General features: G+C 39.6%; 1 protein-coding gene across 1 annotated transcript in view; it reads right to left on the reverse strand.

The window, feature by feature from the left end:
- Positions 1 to 24,673, reverse strand: part of gabbr2 (gamma-aminobutyric acid (GABA) B receptor, 2) — a 174,007-nt gene that overhangs the window by 106,550 nt on the left and 42,784 nt on the right. Inside the window, exon 2 of the mRNA XM_020631655.2 lies at positions 19,593 to 19,730. Coding sequence (XP_020487311.2) covers positions 19,593 to 19,730 — 138 coding nt within the window. The remainder of the gene's footprint in view (positions 1 to 19,592; positions 19,731 to 24,673) is intronic.

Below are 24,673 nucleotides of genomic sequence, written 5' to 3' on the forward strand. Positions count from 1 at the left end.
TTTTAGAAAGATTTTTGTTGTTATTTAAGATGATTATAATGAGTAATGAATCAAATGACCTAATTATGTAAAAAGGTTAACTATTTCAAACTGTTGACTTCATCCCACTTCATTCATGTCTTCTCTCGTATTACATTCATCAGGAAATAGGCGGAGAGCAAATGCCTCCTCTTTCTTAGTAATGGTACTGCTCCTCTAATCGGAGTTTCTGCTAGGAAGTGCATTCTGCATTATTCTATTAAGATGGTCATGATGATATGTATACCTGCAAGTGTTGAGTGGTTTATATAATATGTGTATTAAAATGCACAGGTTACATTAGCTGGGACACCGGATGTTTGACAATATGCTGAGAAACTTTTTGATAGGTCTTTATTTTAGGGAATCAGAATAGTCCAGAGGAAAATCTTGAAGGGACATCAGACAAAGCAGAGCACACAGGAAGTGGTGTAAAAATATATACTGAGTTACGTTTGAAGTAACTCAACAAAAACAAGGCGTGTCTGTTTGTGTGTGTGTGCGTGTGTGTGTGTGTGTGTGCGTGTGTGCGTGTGTGTGCGTGTGCGTGTGTGCTTGTGTGATAGCACACTCAGGAACTATTTTTACCACCTGAGAACTATTTTTGTGAGCACTCACTGATTCTGCAATAACTCTGTAAAAGAAAAATAGTGAAAATAGCGTCTTTAAAACACAAACAGCTACATGTCACGTTTAACATGCCCACTGATTGGCTAACATCCTTACTTCTATCAACAGCACAATGTGTGACGCTGGACATGAGTGCTGAGAAAATCACTGTAGTTTAATAAACCACAGGGGAACTGAAATGAATAATCAAATGTGGCTCTTTACTCGGCCCTCATTTCCCAACATGTGACCCGCTGTGACTCGCTGGATTATTGCTAACAGATTATTCTTCCAGAAACAAGAGGGGGGGCTGTGGCCTATGGCTTCGCTTGGACAAAGACAGCACTCCCAACTGAGATGAAAATGAGGCGGAAGCTGGGTGTCTGCCCGAGATGGGCAGATTTTTTGTTGTATATTTCCAAATGTCATCGCAAGTTATCACAATAACCAGAAAGATATACGGAGGAGTAACCCCCCCTCGAGTCAAAAATGGATGAGCATAGTTCTTCTCCCACTCCTGTCCTGTGTGTCAAACATGACGCTCTTTTGAACAAATAGTGGAACAGTACCAATGAAAAACAAAACCATCTTTGAAAAATGACAAACATCACTCTGCCAAGCAAACAAAATGATGTGCGTCATGCTACAGTACCCACAATGCATGGCAACTGTATACTGAACAACACATACAAACACTAAAAGGTTTTTGTAGGATATCCTGACTCCTGTTGGGTCTAATTATAGAACGCTTCTGACATCCTGTATTGGGGCCTTGTTCTCTCTGTCTGTTTTACAATCAGACACTCAAGCTCTCTCTCTCTGTGATCAATGCAGTCCCATTGGTAACAGATAGGTGGTGCTGTAAAATTATATATTTTACAACTAATCCTCTTTGGCTGCGTCAGTATAGCTTGTCCACCCAACTTTTTATTTTCTTATTAGCATTCACAGCTGCTCTGTTCTCCTCCTTTTTCTTCTTCTCTGTTTTAAAAAAAATATTGTAAAAGTTTTAAACAAGGCAAAAAATAATTTGAAAGAAGTTTTGAATTAGATTGCTTAAAAAATGGGGGCTTATACTGAAAGGTTTGGACCAACTATAAGTCAATCTAATTATACAATGACTGCTCACATAGTAACCCTAACTCTTTTGTTCCGATATTACAGTAAGTAACAGGGAAATAATAAATAGTTTTACATGGAGAGAGAGGCAGAAAGCAGACAGTCTGAAAAATTCTCCCCACGTAAAACATCTCTTCTGGGGCCACCGGGCTGCTGAGACTGGCCCAGGTGTACCATTCATTGCAGCCATCTACTTTAGCCAACACATTGTGATTGCACTTTGCAGTAGTATTGACTTTGTGTTCAATCCTTGCCTGTCACTGAAACTCAAAGGAAGCACCACCTGCATCCCTGTCCACCTACTCCACATCCCCATGTCCAATCTTCTCACAGTGATAGATAAACTATGTGGCCTTGAGGTTGTTTTTTTTTTTTTTACACTTACCAAAAAAAACACCTTGGGGCAATAAATATTTCCCAACAACAAGGGGTTTAAGTTAAAAGTACGAAAAGTTTTTGTTACGCTGATTTCTTCCACTAGTTGCCTCGGAACACTTCTCCAAATGTCCTTAGATCAAAGACTCCTAATCGCAGAAATTGTCTTCAAGATAAATATGTTGTTCCAAACACTCTGACTAACAGCTCCTGCTTCCATCTTCTTGCACGACCCTATGGAGATCACAAGAAGGGGCGTGCGTTGGTTTGCAAGCACCCACCTGCTCTTCCGGCGATCATGCTATCTGACCACTCATTGGTTTTTGATGAACAGCAGATCTCCCTAAGTGCCACCTACACACTTATTCACATAACAATGCATCTTTTTTGAGACATCAAGCATCAAAGACTCTTCAGATTTCCAATAAAACGCATATAATAGATCTTTCTGACACACTCGTATGTAATGTATGAATACAGGCAGCAAGCATGCATGCACTCCTTTCTCTTCAGCAGAGTTTTTTTTTCCTCATTCCAGCTCATGCCTTTGCTTTCTCACTGTATTAGTACCTTTATTTGATATTCGCAAAATGCATTACCGTGCTGTGCAGCGTTCCTCACCCTCAGGGGAGGCTGCAGTTTTCAGTTTCTCCAGAGAAAAAAGGAGAGCGAATAGCAGATTCCTCTCTACTGCTAAACAGCCGTCCAGTCCTCTGGGCAACAAACTCCGCCGCCTCCTTCCCTTGCTTGTCAGAACACCTCTTTGCCATGCAAATTGCTTTGTTTTGGGTTTTTTTTTGACACTCTGGCTCTTCTCAAGCATCCTCTCTGAGCAAAAAGGCAGTTTGGAAGGAGAAAGAAAGGTCTTTTCTAAACGGTTCAAAATGCAGCCTTTGCAGCAGTTTGAGCTCATGCTGTTACAGGAAATGTTATGTCATGGTAGATTTATGACTAAAGGGTCAAAGGGTTTCCCAACTGGGGTCTTTTTGTAGCTGTGGGATCGACTGTGACAAGTTGCAATGGTTATAGTTGGGAATGGACTTGTCAGAAGTGGAAGGTTTCAATAATGTGTGCTTCATAAGGTCAATGATGGCAGCTGTATGGTTCTGATTTTAAATCTAAGCGTGAGGTTCTTTATTTAGTCAGCAGTCTTGCAATGTGCCTGGGGAGAATATGAGGTGATTTCTTTAGCAGTGGCTTATGTGTCTAAAATGATAAGTTCCTTAAGCCAATAATGGAAGCTGTCTCAAAAGAATGATGCATTAAGACAGTATAATGCATGTCTTCCTAATCTTTTTTTCACTGCATCAAATCTGAATTACTTTAAAGGTGTATTTATATAAAGAGCAAACAAGCCCCCTACAGGCCTTGAGCACTTCAGCTTTGGTGACCAGATAGTACTTTTTGTTCCATTTTTTTTTTGTTTGTGTGTTTTTGATTTTTTAGCAACACAACATTTTTCAAACAGTTTTAATTTGCAGCACATTTCTGTTGTATTTGTTTTGGATTTCTGTATTTCTGTTGGATTTTTGCATGTATTTTAAATTTGCATCATTTCTGGATTTGCTGCCAGTTTTGCATAGTAGTATTTTAGGCTGTTGTAGCCGTTGTCTGCCCTTGTCGGCCTCTATAATAAACACATAGAGAAATTATGAATGTTCTCTCCATTTTAATCCGCCTACAGAGCAGCATCTATTCCTCTGTCTCTGGTCACTGTTATCCCCATTTACGCTGTCTCTTTCTCTCTCTCTCTCACTGGCTACATTCTTCACTCCATTCCACTTTATTTTATTCAGCCGCCTTCACACAGAGTCAACTTGCTTTCTGTGTGGATTTGTGTGACTGATGGAGCTTTGAGGGGAGTGGAAGGAGCGTTCACCTCCCTGGAGTGAGGCTGGAGGCTGGAGGCTGGTTAGAACCTCCCCTCTGCTTCACACTGATACACATACTGAAAAAAACAGTGGCCAGGTTTTCCTCTCCCATGCGTTAACCCAGAAGGAGCCCTACGGTGAGGCTCACGTCAATGAGATTTCGCTATACACAGAGGTCAAAGAGAGGCACTTTTCAAAAACTCAGTATGACTTCTGGAATGTGTTTATAACTCAGCGTAGGTAGTCGACTTTCGAGAAGTACATCATTGCCACAAATAGTATGAGTTTAGCTTTTAGCTTGTAAAAGATGAAAAACATTAACTGTGCTTTGAAGAATGCTAACTATATAACATCCCTGGTTCTGACACTAATGAAAGGATTGTATCCATCTTTTTAAGAGAAGCTGTTTCTGAAATCCAACCATTTGTGTGTGTTATTACAAACACAGTGCCAACATTAGAAGAGAAAACAATTTTTTTTTTGTAATCCTCAACATGTAACTAAATTATGTGCATCAATTGTTTTACTGTTACTGGCATAAAAAGAGGCCATATTTTATTTATTGTGTTTATTTTCATTTTAATTATGAAGAAATAAAAGCTCCATAAAAACCAAGGCATCTGTGTTTCTACTGCAAATGTTTTAGTAATGAAGTTAAATCGCCTCAATAAGAGATAGCAATTACCGAACACAAATCTAAAGACGAACTGTACCGACAAAGGCTGACACATGCAGCAAGTTAAAAGTTAAATCACAGATCTGCTCAGCCTACTGGATGTGAACAAAAACGTTCTAATGCTCTAAACCAAAGGTTCTAAGGATTATTGCCATTACAAGGAAAAAGACCAATCCTCCCGGAGGTTGTCAACGTCATGGTCTGGATGATAGCCATGCATATGCAGAACCATAATGAAAAAATCAGGGCCTGTAGATTACTTTTTATGCTGCAAAAAATAAAATATCAAGACATGATGAAAAAAAAGATGGTAGTATTGGGGTTACTGTCTAAAATGCGCAGAAAATGCGCAGAAAATGAATGAAAATATAACAAAACAATGAAATGCTAGTCATATACGTCATCACATTAAATACAATCAAGACAGCCCAGCATGGGGCTAATCAGGAAAATGCCTTTTAATGCGAACAGTGGACTGTTTGGAAAAAGACCTTCAGTTAAGCTACCTGTGGCACACACACCACCTCTCTCTCTCTCTCTCTCTCTCTCTCTCTCTCTCTCTCTCTCTCTCTCTCTCTCTCTTTGCTATAATCTGACCGTGATTACAGCGCCATACAATGCTCTGCTGCAGACGTGACTGGGATCGGAAAGCAGCCCGTTCCCACACTCGGCATGCTGGGTATATATCAGCGACTCATCTCCAAGACACAGGCTCCAAGGTCCCTCAATGTGAGACATGCCATTAGGTCTCGGTCTCTCTCGCTCTCTTTTATTCTCCTTTGTTTGAATTCTCATTTGTCATTGCTGTTACTCTTTTTGGGTTTTGTGTATAATTTTTTATTATGCTTGTGGGGAGTAAACAGATAAAAATTCTTGACAGTTGATGAGTTATTTCAGCTGAATCAGAGAAATCAAACTAAACTATCAGAGGTCTGATATGTATATAGTACATATACTGTATATATACATACACGTACATATGTGTATTAAACTGCTATCAAAAGTTACATGTAAGCCATCAAAGTTTGAAGCTGACAGAAGCTCCATGTCCATACCACCTCGGTGCAGCACATGAACCTCCACGCAGCACAGATGTGGGTGTGGGTCTTAGCCCTGCAACTGAGGGGAAATTAATTACCAAGGGACTGAGTCAATCAGCCATGGATTTTCAATTATCCTTCAATGGCGGGCATGAAACAGCTTCAGCTGTGAAATACGCTGTAGAGCCCAGAGTGGGGATTCATTTCAATGAACTGCCCTCAACACAAGTTAAATTTTTCAGTGATGATATCTAAAAGCATCTGTCCTTTGCTGTGGAGAGTCACTCCACAGAGCGGGCAGAGAGAAAGAGAGAGAAACAAGAAGTGGCTGAAAACTTGCCACAGGGGTATTGCAAAATCTGTCCAGCTCTACAGAAAGCCCCTCTCCCTCCCTCCATCTTACCTTTTTTTTTTTTTCTCACTCTGACTTTTCAATTTCCAGAGACCTGCAGGGGCCACAAGGCGAGCTCAAAGAGGACTGTAAATTTTTAAAATTCCATCTTCTTTTGCAAGGAACACATGGCCGGGGTCTAAGGTGGGCTGGCAGTCAGACAAGTAACATGAAAGACCCCTGAGCCTGATGACACCAACGACTGAATACCACTCAAAGCTTTCTACAGGATGGTGGTACAATAAAGGGAATGAAATGAAATGCTGCTAAAGAGATGATGGAATATTGAAGGAGTTGAGTGTTGTACAAAAACATTTCAAGCCTGTTGTTGTCATCAGGTGAAGGTTCATCTGGTCATGAAAACATTTGCATAAAGGGAGAAAGTGAAATGAAGCAGTAGAATGCTTATTTTGCTGAATTAATTTTAATACCATTCATCAAACAAAGATACTAATTTCTTATGAATTAGCTAATTATAGTAATTAACCTACCATGTCTCCTAAAAACATGTATAGTCAATATTCACAACAACAACAAGTTTTTGTCAGAAACATTTTGGTTTCATTCTCTTTCCAAAAGTTTACTGTAATTACCGTAACAAACTATTTAACAAAAAATATAATATTTCCCTAAATGTAACCGTCTTGTGTTGTGTCAACCAACCAAACGCAGGATTCAGTCTCCAGTGTAGCAGTCCTTTGTTTGTATGTATTTTATTGATAAAACTAATAATGGCAATGAATTAGATTTTAAAGGGATAATTCTGCTAGACTGTTAAGAAGACAAATGAGAAAATAAATTTAAAAAAGGTCTCGTCAGCTGATTGGATCGTCTCTATTCTTAAGTATGAAAATATTAAACAGATTATAGCCTCGGTTAAAATAAAGCAGAGCTAGCTTTACTGTATTCTGCTGAGGAGAACTTTACCCCCATAATCTGTGAATATCCGTTTAGAAAAGCAGAGGCGTGTGTTTGAGGGTTCACCGCTTACCCCATAATTATTCCAATTAAGCTCATTTACTCCCACTGTTCTCTGCCGGTGGGGGAAAAGGAAGTAATGCCACAACAGAGGCTGAATTCAAAGTTTACCTCGGCAGGATAAACACCCGGTCCAAGTTAAATATCTATCCAGGCGTGCTCTGTCTCTCTCGGCCTGACGGATCAATGAAAGCAGTTTGAAGAAGGAGGTCGGTATGGAAGAGGGGAAAGGGGGAGCTGTTCTGAAAGCCAATTGATGGATAAGATAAATATTTCCCACCCACCTCTCATTGTTGTCTTTCAATAACCTCTATGGGTTCTCTCTATCAAGTGATGTGAAAATCACTCCGGAATTAATATGAGCCATGAATCTGCTCTGTTTCAGCCGTCGATAGTTACAAATGGGCATTTTTACATTGTCATGCACCTTCAAAGTCTTGACTCTATGCGGGGTTTCTGCAGTCTCTCTTAATGACACCGCAGAAAATGTCAAGATTATTATTGGCCAGGTAGTGAGCCAGTTAATGTGTGGTTGGATTTTTTAAAAAGTGTTAGTCTATGTTTGTGTGCGCAGCTGCAGAAAGGAGAAAGTGCGAGTGGTTACTTTCAATTATGTCCTTATTCATTTTTAATGGTGTTTATTGGAGCTTAAGGTCAGTGGTGGTGTGTTTATGTGCGTTTCCTAACACTGAGCGAGTTAGCTGGCGTCCTGCTGATGTATCTGGGCTGTGTCTTTAAAAATGCACGCCGTTCCACTGCAGGAAGCGGCGACCCCCCGAGGCTTTAACCTATCGAGTGGTAAATATCAGCTAACACAGTCCAATGAAATTCCACATCTCATGCTCTTCCTTCTTCCTCATAACCTTCTTCAGTGATCCTTAAGAATAAAAAAGGATAGTGTCTGATTTATTTAATGAAAGTAATCCATTTAGGATCACTAAACATTTAAGCACTTGATCAATTTCCTGTGTGTTCCACCTCAGATTGATATATCCTACCGTATATCCACATGACCTGACTGTGATGGATCTTGTTTCAACACAGAGATTCATTAACAAAGACAGGGAGCTGTTTGACAGGCCAAGTGCCCGGGTGTGTGAGTGGAACTCGATCCTGTATCAGCATTATCTACATGAACGATTTTTACAGTAATGGAATTCCAAGGTAGCTGTTATTTCATGCCTGATTTCATACGACGAAGTGCTGTCATTGGTTCATGTTCAGATGAGCACAACAGGACACCTTTGAACTGAAAATTAAGTATCAGCCTCTCACCTGCAGGAGATGGCATTAAGAATGGGATTGAATTTAGTGGATAGGAAGCGCTCACCGGAAAAAAAAAGAAGCAATCAATATGCAGCACATAAAACATCTGAGAGTACAAGGCAAATGTGTTTTGTTTAGAAGGAAACGTGATGCACAATTGTTTGTGATTGTTTTATATTGTATTCAGCCTCAAGATGTATCTGGAAAATAAATAAAAATGAGCAGAGGCAGGTAATGTATTCATCATTAAAAATAGCAGTGCTGTTCAGGGAGGTTTCAACAGCCTCACAGAGCCAGACTACATCTGGCAAGATCCATTTTCTCAGTAAAAAATTTCAGTGTGGGAAACAAACATCAGTTTAATTAGTCTGGTCAGGCCAATCAGTGGATGTGACAACATCACTAACAATCATTAAACCCCAACGCTGTGATACATAAAATAAATATATGAGTCTGCAGCTGTATGGGTATGTTTTTCAGATCTTTGGCAAACATTTCTTGGAAGTTAGTTTCCCAGTCAACTCTCTTTTTTTGGTTCAAAATGACAACCTTATAATGTGAGCCATATAACTGGTTTGTTTCAGCAGTCAGGTGGAAAACTATTTTTTGCCCAGGTTTAAATCATTTCAATGTGTCACAACAGCTCCAGACAAAATCATTTTATTAACAAGAAAAGTGGTGCTTAGTTCTGAGTTTTATTACCAAATGGGACAAGATGTGCAGTAGCTGAAAAGAAGATTGCATGACGAGGAACAGATCTGATGCTTTTAGACGGACAACTACCCAGCACCTTCACACCTGTTTGTCTCTTTGTGCGATTACTCATATCCTTTATATGATGTCTACATTTTTTGTGTGTATGGTTGATGGACAGAAATGTTCAAGGACAGGCAAGTTTCACTCTGTTCTAATAAGCTGGCTGTGATGCTCGCTCTGCTTTGTCTCTCAGGCCCTCCTGCCTGCAAAACCACTAAAAGGTTTGAATTAAAATTTTAAACAGAGCTGTGCTGAGCTGCCTGCATCTCAGGACATTTATATATGAAAACACTTCACATCACTCGAAGCACTCTACTGAGTCGTATAGTTTTGTGCCAGACTTCCAAGTACAAAAACACTTTCAGCTTCTTTCAAGCTCTTCTAAAAAAGAAAACATAGGCTGAAATACTAACTAAATAATTGTAATATCTATTTATCAAGTATTGTAAATCATAGTTCTTTGAGGGGGAGCAGGATCCTCTTCTGTTTTACAGATCCTCAGCTTTTTAGGAGATGTATAAAAGAACTGCATCAAGCTCCTGCTTCTGTCAACCTTAAGGGGGTAAGTCAAACAGACTCAGCCTTCAAATTGACTCAAGTATACCAAAAGGTTGTTTGTTCTACTTTAAATGCTGCTAATATAATATAGCTTCTTTCATCTGTATAAAGATCAGGTCAATAGTATATGAATCATCAATAGTGAGTGGCTTTTTAGTGGATGATCTCCATAGAGTGTAGTACGTTATTCTTTATCTGGAGCTGCAGATTCACTAATCAGGGACCATACTGTCAGGCAGCATGTTTGTAGAGGTTCCTTAAAATGCTCTGTTTAATGTCACACTAGATGAGGGTGTGTTTCGAGCAGCTGTTGTGTTGCAAAATGTATTGAAATTATTCTCTGTGTGGAAACAAGCCACACTCTGGCAAATGTGTCCAGAGACAGATTTAATGTATACTGTACAAACACTGAAACTATATAACCAGATTTATAGCTGAGCATCACAGAGAAATGGCCTGCTTTGCATTATAACAGCGCGATAGTAGCGGATCGTGCCCATGAAAAGGTTTCAAGGCGGCCATTTGAAAATGTCTGTTTTCATATAACATGAAGAAACTGCTCCGTCATTTTGAATATGCACATCATGGTACCAATTTAAATTCAAATTTGATGCTGAATCTACAAAACAAAGATACATCTTTGGCCAATGTTCCATTATAAACATTTCATAATAACATAGTAGAGAACATGTTAGGATTATTCATATAAGAGCAGATTCAGCCGTGTTGTTTCTGCACTCTGAAACAGCACAGGTCCGTTCCTCTGCCAGCAATGCATAATGAGAATATGTGGCATCCATGGTGCCAGACGCTTTGCCACATTTTCACCGATTATAGACGTTTCTGCTTTGTGTGCCCCGGGGTTTCTGAGGCCCTTTGAAAAGGAAAAGCCCTTTTGTTACAGGAGAGATTGAGGGGAAGGAAAAGGGTTAGAAAAAAAAGAGGATAAAACGCAGGAGATTTGACACGGAGTGAGAGAACGACTTATTGCATGACTACAACAGGCTGCATGCAAAAGTCTGCTGCTGCTTCTATGCATGTATGAGCACGTTCATTTATCCATCTGAACAATTGTTTATCTGCCTGAGTGGCACAGCTGTTCAAAGAGGACACAAACTGGCAGAGGGATTAGTGTTTTTGAGGAATTGAAAGCTGTTCGCCTCGTGAAGACTGTGTTTGTTAAGAAACATAAATCTGGGAAAATCAACCTGTTCGCCAAAATGTAGGAAAAAGGTCAACATGCAATTCTTATATCTTCAAATTAATAACAAAAAAAAATCTACCCTGGTTCACCATGTTTATCACAAATAATATCCAAGAGATTTACATGACTGCTGCCTGGATCCTGGTAGGGTTGCAATTTAATAACAGACTGGTTAGTTGTTAGTGCACACACCCCATGTACAGAGGCTATAGTCCTCCAGCGGGTGGCACAGGTTCAAATCTGACCTGTGGCCCCTTTCCGGCATGTCATTACCCACTCTCTCTCTCTCTCCCTGATATCAGACTCTATCCATTGTCCTGTCTCTACAATAAAGGCGAAAAAAAGAGGGAAGACTTGTAGCACCAGAGCTGATTTAAAGTTTATTAACATACAATTTTCTATCAGTCAATATTTGGTCCGGCTAAATATTTGAATCAATATATCCCAGGAGGAGGGGCTTAGTTTGAATATTGTGTTTACGAGCTGCAACGAAAAATGCGACTAAATCCACCTTCAACAATTTTAATCCCATCCCGCCCCACCCCCATGGATATATGGAGACTAAAGAGGGAGATGTTTAATTTTAGAATTATTGTTTGGTCCAATCGACAGTGGAGATCAGGTGAAATCATTTCATATATTTACTGTACAGCAGGGAGAGGTAAGAGAACAAAGACAAGGATGGAAAGTTCTCTGTAATGATCTGTAATCTTTCTTTATTTCCATTTCCTCTCTCACCCGCTAAGCTTGTCCTCACCTTCTCTCTCTCCTGCTCTCTCTCTCTCTCTGCCTCCTGAAGAGGAGTTGATGTTTCAGATATTAGTGAGCCGTGTCAGACAGTTAAACTGCCCTTTATCGATCCTCTATGCTTCACTCTTTCCAAGCAGCCGTTATGGTTTTAATGGCTTGTAATGGATCAGGGGCCTCTTTGATGTCCAATTGCTCTGCAAGTCTGCCTTTGTTTTTGATATCATTTCAAAGGATCCTCCTAATTTCCGACATGAATTTTCGGGTCGATGAGGTACCTGGCCCCGGGATTCTAAAATGTCCCTGTATTGGAGGAAATCAGAGGAGACCACAGCGGGTTGGGTGGGAGCTGTGTTTTGGCATTTTGTCAAAGCTCACTTGAATCAAAGTGCTGTGATGTAGATTAGATGAGCTTATCTAGACCACTGAGATTGACTTCCTTTCTGAACCTGTACTGATGCTTAAATACTCAAATTCTAATGTGTAGCTACAATCAGAGAGGAGCCTCTTTAACTGGACTTGTGATGTGAAAACAAATCTTTACTTCTTATATCCAGAACTAACATGTGCAGAGAAACTCAATTCTGACTTTCTTAACCATTAAGTGACTTTCATAACCTAGAACTATTTGACCTAGAACATGACAGATATGATGGTCTGTTGATAATTTCCTGCTGATTTGGGTGTATTAAAGATATCTCTGTTTCGATGTGTGTTTTCTAATCTGTACAAAATGTAATTTGTAATTTGTTCTATATTTATATAATGATTAAGAAATTAGGTCTCTCAATAGTTTTTCTGTGTTAAAACTGGAATATTATCGGCCTTAAACATCCCTTATCAGTCTGGCTCCATGTCTGTAACTATTTCATCTTCTGGTTGTTCTTTTCCTCCACTATGATCCCCAAACTTTTTTCTCTCTCTGGCTCCCTTACACCTTTTTCTCTCTGGGTTCTGTTGACGTTTCTTCAATACTGTCTAGAAGCTTGAGCTAAATTACCTTAGCTTTAAGCGTATATCATGGCCACAGTTTATAATGATAAATACATTTAAATGTAAGGTAAAAAAATATAGTAATTGAAACTATGTAGTTCTCTTGTTTAAAGCCACATTTGCATTAAGGAACCTAAAGTTGTGTACACTCAGCTAGCTAGCTAAGAACTCCATGACCTACATAAAGGATATCAAAGTCTGAAAACCCCAAAAGAGAAAAGAGAAAAACCTGAAAAGAACCATGATTTGTGCGCCCTACATCCCCCCCCGCCCCCAACCCTGCGATCTTACAGTCTTCCCAAGATGGGTGTGTATGATACGGTCCCTGTGCGAAACATCAAAAACAAGCCTAAACCATTCATGTGCGTGGTATGTTTATTGTTGCTTGTAGCTGGCAGGTCCTGCACCATCATTAGTGCTGTTAGTACGACACATTGATTTTCCTTTTTTTACTCGGTCTGCCTCAGAAAATGACTGAAGGAACAATAGTACTTCAGTAATGTACGGGTTGAATTCAGCATGTGTTCATCTTGTATTCCTTTTGAATGCGTCTCATGGACCTTGGTGTCAAACAGATGTGCCAGCGGTAAAAAGAGAGAATGAGAAACTGTTTCCATTTGTTGTTTACACCTCGTTGCAAAAACAGAGAACGATGTTCTGTCAAGCTCTCATTATCATCGAGTGCCTATGAACTAGCATGTTTGTTCAATATGTGTCACAGACAGTTGCAACCGTTAAGTGTATCCAACAAATGTTGCTAATAAGCTAATTACTGTGTTTCCTGTCAAATGGCGTGCATTCAAAAGTCACTATAGGTACAACAGCCTGCGTTAGCTCAGCTTTACAGCACTGGTGCGCTCTACAAGTACAGGCAGCATTCATGATCAAAACAGTCTGAGCACGGCGTATAATTCATATTTTCCTCTGTCTCTTTCTCTGCCATAAGCAATAAAAGAGAGAGCGATAGCAATGAGGAAACATTCTTCCTGTTTTTTTTTTATGTCAGTGCAGCAGCTCGTTTGTCCCAGAATTAGCTCTGGTTTAAATGTCAACACTCGCCTAGTTTAACTTCATCAGCAGTCTGTGCCAGAAATCTGGGATGTAATTTACAACCCCTAAAAGAGGATGTTGAAAAGTCCTCCCACTCACTCTCCAAATTGTACCTCAACTAGCACTGATAACATGAGCGAATTAAGAGTCTGCCCATTACAAAAAAAAGCAACAGTGACATCCAATGTTTCCCCGGCCAGTTTGCGGAACACCATTAAAGCAGTGTGACTGGCGGACAGTAAGCGTCCAGTATTTCCTGTGTCTTGTTTCAAGCTCTGAGACAGTATGAAAATCATGACTTGCTGATTTACTGTGCGCTCTTTTTCCCTTCTGGTCTGTCCTGAGAAAGAGGTCAGAAAATAGTTTGAATACACCCTGTACTTAGGAAACATACGAATATGTGAATGAGTTGGGATGTAATTTTAAACTTAGAGGGGAGATAATATTACCTATAAGATACCTGCAGAGCCAAACAAACACACATACAGCACAAAGAGTTGAGTCCAAACTATCCTCAGAAAGTTAATATATGATGATCTATTGTGATGCTCACACCATCCTCGCCCCTGCACTCTGAGATTTTAGCCTAAACTTTGAAAGCCATGAAATATTAATATGGTACACAGGAGAATTTTGGATGTAAGTGAGGCAGAATACTGCAGCGCTCGGCATCACATGTTTTATTGAAGCATCCAGTGTAGCACTCAGGGAGAGGGAGAGAAAAGAAAAAAATTGGGAAAGAAAAAAAAAAAGGAAGACCCAAAAGAGTTGGGGGAGGCTTCAGAAACAAGAGCTTGTGCTCTGGAAGGAGGCGGGGATGCAACTTTGCTGTCCTCAAATTGTCTGCTTTAATGAAGCATCGGCGATCGATACAGCAAGAGCAGAAGAAAAATGGGCTTCATATACAGGTAAATATTAGTTCAAACTTCAGGTCTTGACCATAATACCCTCGGAAGGCGCATACACTTTTTCCTCCTCCAAGCCTTCATATATATATATATATATATATATATATATTGATGTCTTCTGAAGGATTGGTTCACAAGTTTTGCACACAAAACAGAGAGGAACAGGGCACCTGGAAATATCAAAAGTACAACAAAGAATCGCACAAACAGAGGAGGAGGATTTTCTAGCCTGCATTTTTTTTCTAAATGAGTGCCAGTAAAAAGCCTACAGCTTAATTATCCATATCATGCACCGGTGAAATCTCATCTTCACTTCTGTTTTCAAACAACCTGAAAAAGGAGAAATACACAATTGCCTCTTCTCCATATTGTTTTTACAGTGGACAAAATATTAACATGACACCAAAAGCCTTTTTCATTGAAGCCTATTTCTGCAAATGATCTCTTCTGTTCAGGACTAACGCCCTCTTGTCTCCTTCTTCTCTTACAAGAGGCACAAATGATCTGGAACGATAATTTCTCATTACACAGCCGACATTGATGAAAATGAACAGTGCCGTCATTGATATGACTAATTGGTGAGTTAGAAGAGGGACAGCAACTGGTGAAGAGGGTGGGCTTGGACTATTTCCTGGCACTCAACGAACCATTTACAGAAAATATCCTTCACCACTGTGTGGAGAGGAAAAGAACTGTGTAAGTTGGGAATAAATGGTTGAAGAGAGTGCAGCATGTTGACTGGTTTACGGATACCTGTGCCAGCGAGTATTTAAAACGCTCGCCAAATGCTTTCTAGAATGATATGCTATCATGGTGAGGAGAACACAAGATTAATCACAGACCAAGATGGCTGCCAAGAGGCTGATTTCAACAGTCATTGTCTTGAGGAAATTAAAAAAAACACAGCAATCAGAGGCGTTTGTGGCTGATGGCAGCTCACACACACAGCTGCATCTTGCCCTGGTACTTTGAGATTCACTTCTCATGCTCTCACAGGCGATGTGTGCGACTGTCTGTTTATTCCTCCATCATTCCCTCAATCCGCTTCTCGCCATCTGTCCATCCACCCTGGACGCATTCTTATCTACCATTTTAATTTGAGGGTGCGGTCATGTTAGCACATGTACACTACTGAATTACAAAATGTGGCAGTAAGTAAGGGGAAGTCGACAAACCAAACATTTCTACAGCAAGGCCAGACATGAGATAGAGAGGGAGTGTCACAAACAGGTCAATCCTTACATACCACACATACAGAGATTAACAATAATGCTGCGGGCAATCTGATCACTATGACATGCCATCTGTGCACACACGGCTGATCACTATTGTTACAGGGTTGTCTTAGCCACACTGGCTCTGGCTTTGATCATGTTCTATGAGTCTTTATCCTCGCAACAGTGGAGAAATGAAATTAGGATGTGATTGTTGATAATTAACGACGGCACTGGACAATTATCTCTTTATTATTTTATATTTCTCAAGTCAAGATATTCTACGCAGACACTTCACTAGCAGAATAACTATTTTATGATAGGAATGTTAAACAGTCGTTCTTAAAGGGGTTTCTAATTTGAATTCAAGCGATGTAAATGATCGTTTTTGATTGTGTTGTTGCCATTCTCTGTACTCATTCTGTTTTGTAGTGCTCTCTACATCATTGAAAATGAGGACAAACCCTCAATGATTCTTTGAGATTTAGATAAAGGTTGAACGGATTCATTAATTTTAAAAAGTCATGTTTATGAGAGAAGTTGGCTTGCTTTAATTTGTTTCTTGTTAAGTGCATAACTCAAATCACGGCTTGTTAAGATGTAAAAAGGGATGAAAGAGTGCAGGTCTTTTATTAAGCTTTACTCTATTCTCTTTTTGTTTCCCCAAAATGTTCCCTCTTCTACAATATACAGTATGCAGAGAAGTCAGTAGAGTGATCTCCTCCTTATAAGTTGTAGAGGTCCATTAAGAAACTCCCCATGAACAGAGTTAGCTCAGCTCGTCCTTCTTCATCAGTCTTTATCAACTATTAAATCATATATTTGTATCATTGTATCAACCTTTAACCCCAATAGTTATAAAAAAAAAAACTGTAAGGATATATTTATTTTCAGACATTATTCAAATTTCTAAAAGGAAATAAGATGTTGGCCTTTGGCTTTCAGTAAAACAAATATTGGCACTGATTCTTCTACTCTCAAGCTCCTGTGAGGAGTTTTTTTGTTTAGCAGGTAATAACCTCGTGTGAAATGTATATTGATTCTTCAAAAAGCCTACAAAATAGTAAAGAAGACTATCAGTGCAAACATTGACTGGTCCTATCTTGTTGAGCATGAAAGTGCTGCCGGGGCGTTTGGTGTCAGATGAAGCAATAAAAACAAGCTAAACAAACAGCCTTTTCCTTTTTTTTATATGTCACACCTAAGATATCATTTGAGTTGCATGTTAGTTGTTTTAAACAAAGACATAATAATGACTTTATTGGCAAACGCCACTGACACATGTACAGGACAAGAGATAAGGCTTTCGTTTTGTCCACAGGGGTCGCCAAAAGCATGCACTGTGGTTTCTTCTGTGAGTCTTTCAATGCTGACTTCATTAGGCATCAACACTGACTGAAAGCTATTTTTAAGAGTGTGTGATCTTCTCTTTTTTTATATATGCGAGCTTGTTCTCTCAGCTGTCTCTACAGTAGAGAGTATCTGCACGCTCACAGTTTTGAAGAGGAAATGATGAGCTTGCTGAGCCTGGCCCTGAACATCACCAAGAAGAATTCTCTTTTTCAATCCACACCAACTCAAGTCTTCAAGCGACAAGGTGACAGGGTTGGGTTAAAAATACAACAGAGCTCACATTTTAGAAACATCTCGTGCTAATGTTGCAGGCTTGATGTTTTGGACAGCAGTATTTATAAAATGCAATCATCCCTCTCTCTCTCTCGTACTCTACAACTCCCATTCTCATTCCCACCTTCAGACTTCAGCCCTTTCATACACACATGTCCACACACATGAGGGATACACAGACACGTTCAGTGGGAACAAGTGGAAGTCAATGGGCTGAGAGATGGAGCAGAGAGGCTCAAGCTGAACAGCAAGGTGCCATCTCACTGCACATGTGTGCCTCAGAGAACACCTGAAAGCTATCTGGTGTGTTGTTTACATTCACTGACGTTTCTTTCTGCAGGTTTCCAGTGCACATTATGGCTGCTTGGTGAGTCATACACTGAGGAGGATGCAGCTTAGGTCTGCAAAGACATCCTGCTACTCAGTCCAGGTATTTACATTATTGTTTAGTTTAATAATGATCTGTAACAACTACAGCCTGAATGTTAATACATTTTGCAAATTGATAAAGAATGTATGTTTTTTCTTTATCCATGTCTACGAACACATACTCAGAAGGCTTCCTACAAAAAAAATAGTAAACTCTGTTAAACATTAAAGTTCATACCTGCAGTCTTATTCATATGCTGATCATTGTCCACTCAGCTATCATGTTCTGCAATATTTTGCATTTTCAAAATCACCATTATCATTGCATTTAGCATTGGTGTGTGTCTATATCAGCCCATATTGGCTGCCATATATCTGTTATATATTTGTACCGTCTATCGGCCCCTAACACCAACAACATCAAGCTCGTGTTTCAACCTGCTTGTGGAAATTTTACATGTGGCCCCGGGCATTGAATACAAGAGTGACTTGTTTGACTTGTGTCACAATGTGTATTTGAGATCACACTGGCATGGTTTGTTTTTCGTACTTGCAGCTAAAAAAGGAGCCTGGTTGGGGAACATATTGTACCACACAAACTCTACTGCAGAGCTTAAGATTGCTACCACACTTCTCACAGGTAATCACGAGCAAACAAGCCAAATAAACTGAGAGGGGGAGCCCACATACACACACACACAGACAGACAACTACGTAAGAGCACTAGAAATTCATCTCTGACTCAAAAACCTCTTTTTCTAATGTGAGCTCATTACTATCCAAGGAAAGTGAACACAGAAACAAAAAAATGAGGCTTCCTTTCATTCGCTCATCCTGCCCGGTCTTTTCAATCGTAAGTGACCCTGACAAGACAGCGAGCAAAGAGGGGCATAAAAAGCAGCAGATTCAAAGTCTTTTTTTTTTGTGTGTGTGGAAGAAATATGCCGAGTAATGTGACATTCAGTTCAAAATGCAGCCTCTTGAATTTTTTGCTATCTCCCCCGCACACAAGCTTCACTCCTTTCTTATCGTCGTCTGATAACCTTTGTAGAGTTCACAGCAAATGGAATGTATTCTTTGGATGAAGCATTTCCCCTCTTTGGTACAGCAGAACAGTGCAGAGTCAAAGAAACTGTGTGCAATAAAGTTAGGGGGTCAAAAGTTTACCAGATGCAGGAATGAGGGGTGTTTAACGCCTGCAGGGAGAAGTCATAAAGCTTTAAGACGTTTATAGAGAATCTATTCTGTTCTTGATAATTCACATCATCAGGACTGATTAGTAGAACTTTTTTGTGTTCATGCCAAAAACACATCAATGTGAGAAAAAAAGCCTCAGATTGTTTAATAATTTGAAAATATGCTCTCAATCATTTTGCAGTGTGAGAGCGTGTTTTGGGAAGTTTTTTTCAAAACTGATATCAAGTTCTATGCTGCACCAAGAGTTTAAGCTTATTTAAATCTGTCTGGTTGTAGAACGAGGGAGGATTCTGCATATAAGAGCTACGCCAATTAGAAATTCACCCTGGCAAGGCTAATGAAGGATTAATCCATGAGCTGGAGCCCCCTTTAAAATCCTGGATTACATCTGCACACCGTATATATAAGGGAAAGGAAGTGCGGGAAACTCTAACTCTCAAATTCAGGTTCTCTGATAGAAAACATGCTTGAAAACATACAAATCTGAGAGACCATGTAAAAGCATGTACACAGAAGTGATCCACTGAACGGCTTGGCACTACAGCATCCAGTGTTCAAAAACAGTGAACGTATATATTCAACACACATAAATTACACACGCTATGATATATACTGTGCAAACCCTACCTGGACCAGGTTCCAGCCCTCCAAGGACTCCGCGATGATGGAGGTCACAGAGGGGCAGACTCCGCCGAAGATCATCAGGTGTTTGGGGCCGTAGCAGATTGCATCAAAGAAGGCCCTCAGCCCCTTGGCATTGTCACACTGCAGAGAGAGAGAGAGAGAGAGAGAGAGAGAGAGAGAGAGAGAGAGAGAGAGAGGTGGAGAAGAGGAAAGAGAGATAAAGTTGGGAAAGAGGTAGGCAGAGGGAAACAAGGAAAAAGAGAAGCATTGTAAGTTTCATTTGGAAGACAAAAATCTTAACATACAGACTTTTTGTTGCTCTGTAAGCAATGGGAGACTGTGGGTACTTGAAATATTTGATAGTTGGGGAAATTGTCCATAAATTAGTTCAACACTTGACACTGTACTCTGTGAGTCCTTCTGTTGTTCAATAAATCAATAGCTACCACTAGTGCAAGAAAATCTGCTTCCCTCACTGTCATTATACTTCCACATGCTGTGAAGGATGCACTACAAGAAAAAACTGCTTGCTCACTAGTTCACTATAATGTTCACTGTTCATGAGAAACAATCTGAGACTAAATATTTAATCACTTTTACTCTCTTAACATGCCGACATACAGTAATTGAATCTGTGTGTGTTTTCAAATCATCATGTTAAACTACGTATCTCAAAGACTGCATGAGCAGGGCCCCCGCTCTGATCCAGTGCTGCAGCCATTTTATGTTGCTATAGTAACCCGAGGTAAAGAGTGTGTGAAAGGGAGAGAAAGGGAGAGAAATAAGAGAGAGATGAAGAAAAAACAGCGTAGGTCACTTTTGATGGTACAACAACTGGCTAACTGGTTTTGCTGTGATCTCCACAGTTTGTAATGATATTCCTATCAGCGCTGAACACTTCCAGCCTCAGTCTTTTATAACACACACTCAATTCAGGATGTCATTCTGTGTGTGGCCAACGGACAGATGACTGGCTGGCTGGCTGAAAGGCAGGTGGTGTGCGTGTTGGCGCCTTCTGACAGAGTCCATCTCATCTGGAGAGTTATTTGACCTTGTTAGCCATCAGGCGGCGACTGAATGAGATTTCTCACTGAAGAACAAGCATGGCGGGGCCCACACAGCGCAGATTGAAAAACTGAATGTGGAGGGATGAGACGTCTATCCAAACATGTGTGCGATGTGTTGTTAACTTTGTAAAGAGCAGGGCAGGTGTCATGGCAGACACATGTGTACAATATGTGTTCTCTTCTTGTCTCTCTCTCTTTTGAAGGAGGAGAAAATGCACAAGCTGCTGCAGTCAGATTTAATCATGAGCTACTGGTGTGTTTAAATAATCAAGTATTTTTGTGTGACTCCCTTTCAAATTGTCAAATATAGAACACCAATTACTGGTATAAATAGGCTTTCCCCTGAGCACATACAGAGAACAATATATCCTGTATTGTCAGTCACAAGCACACTAGATTGTGGATATGCCTCAGGTGAAATTAGAGGGAGAGGATGTGATTAGACACGGTGGGGATTCCTTATCCTATTCACACAGCGGAATAAAGCAGCAGGCTATTACAGAACATATCCCATTTGCATACTTTTACCATTCATTTCTAACCAGCTGGCCATAACAAGGTGGGCTGCTAGGATTGCCACTCTCACTTTGTTACCATGCAACAGAGAAGAAAATGTGGGCAACTCAACTTGTCAGTGTGAGCACAATAGAGCCTGGTGATACAGCAGGTTTAAGATGATTTCATACGGAGAATGACAATGTGGTGTAGGTGGGGAAGAATGGTTATGTTCCTCGCTTTTTCTTCAGTAAATACAACTGTTTGACAGTGTTTGAAATCCTAAAAAAGAGACGCTTAACAAGTGTGTGTGAATGTGTGTGTCTGTGACCACAATGTTTAAGCAGTGGTTTGTATATTGATGATGATGTATATTATGATCACTTTAACCATATTTATATTAGAAAAATACCACTGAGCTTCTAAAATAGCTTAAAAATTACCCACATGTTATAATTGGGGAATGACAAACATATAAAGGTCAATAAATAAATCCGATAAACTTTACTAAATCAATTGGTCTATGAAATGTGAGGGAAAAGTGTAATTCTCATCCTAAAATCTTAAAGACTACAACATCTTCCAACTTAATGCTTTCTTGTCCAGCAGTCCAAACTATTCTTTTTCTCTCTCTACTCTCTCCTACAGGCAACACTCACACAGGTAGGTATAACCAAATCAAACAAAACACCCATTTCATTTTTCTCATTTATGTTTTTGTTCAGTTTCTTCTTTCTTTCTCAAAATGTTATTTTCACTCCCAGATTTGTCTTAAATGATCTAAATGACTGTAGCTGTCTCTGTTTGTATGCGTGTAGATTGTCTGTCTACTGATAACACTTCAGATAAGAGTCCACACGTATCATAAATGTCATGCATGAATTAATCATGAATTAAAGCATGTATTCATTATGAGTTACGCCCATGTATTCAACAGTATCTTCATTCATTGATGCATTTACTAAGGTGTTTCAGTCGTCATGAGTTATTGAGGGATGTTCATGATTTCTTTACAAACAAGTTAAAGGGAAGTTCAAGTGTCGATCATGGTTACTTCAGCATTTCTTCTTCATGACTTAAGTGTTAAAGACTCAGGGATGTTCATAACTGATGACTGAACACCTTAGTGAATGCATTACTGGTAATTCATGTATGAAGATACTGCATTACTGATATTTAATCATAAATACATTAATTCATGAAAATTTGTGGACCCCCAAAACACAGTATCACAGTATATAACAATATCACAATTAAGCAGCAAATCCATACAATGGAACATCTAAACCTTCATATTTTGTAGCATTTCTTCTTGACAAGTGATGCTTTATTTATTATTAATAAACTCACCAACTATCTATTAAGGGTTTTAACCAAATCCTTCCATACACCTTTCCATCTCTTATCAAATATTTTAGTGGCAAGTACTGTGCCATTGCTCGACTAAGAAAAGTAATTAAGAATCACAACATTAAAAAGCTACCTCGTCTTTTTCTCACGTTGTCTGTTCATCCCTCTTGCTTCATTCATCTTGTCCTACTTGTGCTGGGCACACATGCACACAATCTGTTGTGACTGCTCACAGAGCCTTGACTGTTGTGTTGTCATGCCAACGGTGTAACTATCCACACTTTGAGCCAAGATGAGGGAGGAGGCGGCGGCAGGGCCGGTGTAGAGATGGTTATATTTAGACTGTCATTAGGTAGCACAACCAGTCGGACATTAATCAATACTTATGCAGCTATGGAGACTCTGCAGAGCTTAATGTCGGACATGAAGCAGGTTTGAGGGGAAAGAGACATTGAGATAGTGATGGTGATGGGACGAGAAAGTGAAAAAAAAAAAGAAAGTGAAGACGTATCAGCCTGACATTCAGAGTGCACTAATAAAGCAGAGTCAAACAGTAATAAACCAGTCCTCCATTACAACCTCACAAAGGAGTGATTCACTAACCTAAGAGTGATGGCTCCCATTATATATGGAAAAAAATACATTTTAAGAAAAATGATTATTGTTCCTTATATATATGAGCCACTTGTTCTGCTCTCACATTTATTTATTTCAATCTTGTATATCCTTACTCAAAAGTAGACAGTTTTTTTTTGTATATTTCAAGGTCTCCCAAGCAGTTCCTCGAGAGGTTTGGGTCTTACATCCCAGTTTTTCCAGAGAAATATGCTCCTTACTAGCAATAAAGTGAGAAAAAATATAACACGAAGAAGTTCTGAGGAAAAAACGGGTACATTGAGAGAGGCATAGCAGCACTTAACTCTCAAGTCGAGCAGCAAGAAATACTACAGCACTTTATTTCTCTCCTCCCCAGTCTGAAATCTAATTCCTGGCATTTGGAGCAGATCGATGGGGTTAACGCCCGTAGTAATCTGTTTGACCGCCTTGGGAGGAAGCCAAAGAAGGTGTGCATCAGTGTGTGTGTCTGTGTGTGTCAGTGCGTGCGTTGAGAAGTTGGTGGGGTGACGGTGGGAAAGGCTGATTGCGGAAAATCTGGAAATGGAAACTCCAGGGAAGGCATATATAATGTTGAAGATCCATACACAGAAAATGTAATACAGTGTCATATCCTGCCTACACCCACACACACCCACACACACATACAGCCAAGCACACGCACACACACCCACCCACACCCACACACAGATTTAGAGATACTTGTTTCAATATTCCGGCTATATTACTCTTAATTTTCTCAAGATGTCTCCGCCTCAGCATGACATTTCAGCGCACTGAGTTAGCACAAAATATTTAAAAGATATTACTGGTGGGACAGCGTGCCAAGGAGGAATATATTTCATACCCTCCTAAATGCATTGTCTCCATTTCCTTTCCTTGACTCTGACCTTTACACAAAGCGCCTAACACTCATCCCTACTGATTTATCACTACATGAATACATTAGCTCACTGTTTTTGTGCTACCGATAAATTACACTCAATTAGGCTAAATGTTAGGAATCAGCTCCCCCATAATGTCAGAGGGAAACTCATGTTTGTTCCCTAATATATCTAATGTTGCACGAGATGATTTGCATACATTCATTTTTTTTAAAAATCAGAATCTATAAAGTCTTTGAAACGCTATGTTTTATTTAAAGGTCAGCATGCAGATCTGCATTTGTCCTCCAGAAAGCCTCTAACAATAAAGCTTTTCTTACTAAACATGATTAAATGTGATTCTTTACTTAAAGGGACCGGAACTTAAAACCATCAAAAAGACAAAAACATTTATACAATTAAAGATCATTGGAGAGGATCTTTTTTAGTCAGGCCAAAGCACAAGGCGACAGTTTATTGTTAGGGTTGCTGTTAACTGAATTTCATTTTCCACTAGCAGTGCTTTGTGTATTCTGAGAGCTCAAAGAGATAGTTTGAATACAAGGGCTGAAAAAATTACATCAATGGCATCTAATAACAATGTGCCTTGAGAAATGTAACAATGCATAGACGTGGATTGAAGAATCGATTCAGTGGTCAATAACTCAATATTATTATTCAAATAATCACTTCC

The sequence above is a fragment of the Labrus bergylta genome, chromosome 19 (genome assembly GCF_963930695.1).
Source record: "Labrus bergylta chromosome 19, fLabBer1.1, whole genome shotgun sequence".
NCBI lineage: Eukaryota > Metazoa > Chordata > Actinopteri > Labriformes > Labridae > Labrus > Labrus bergylta.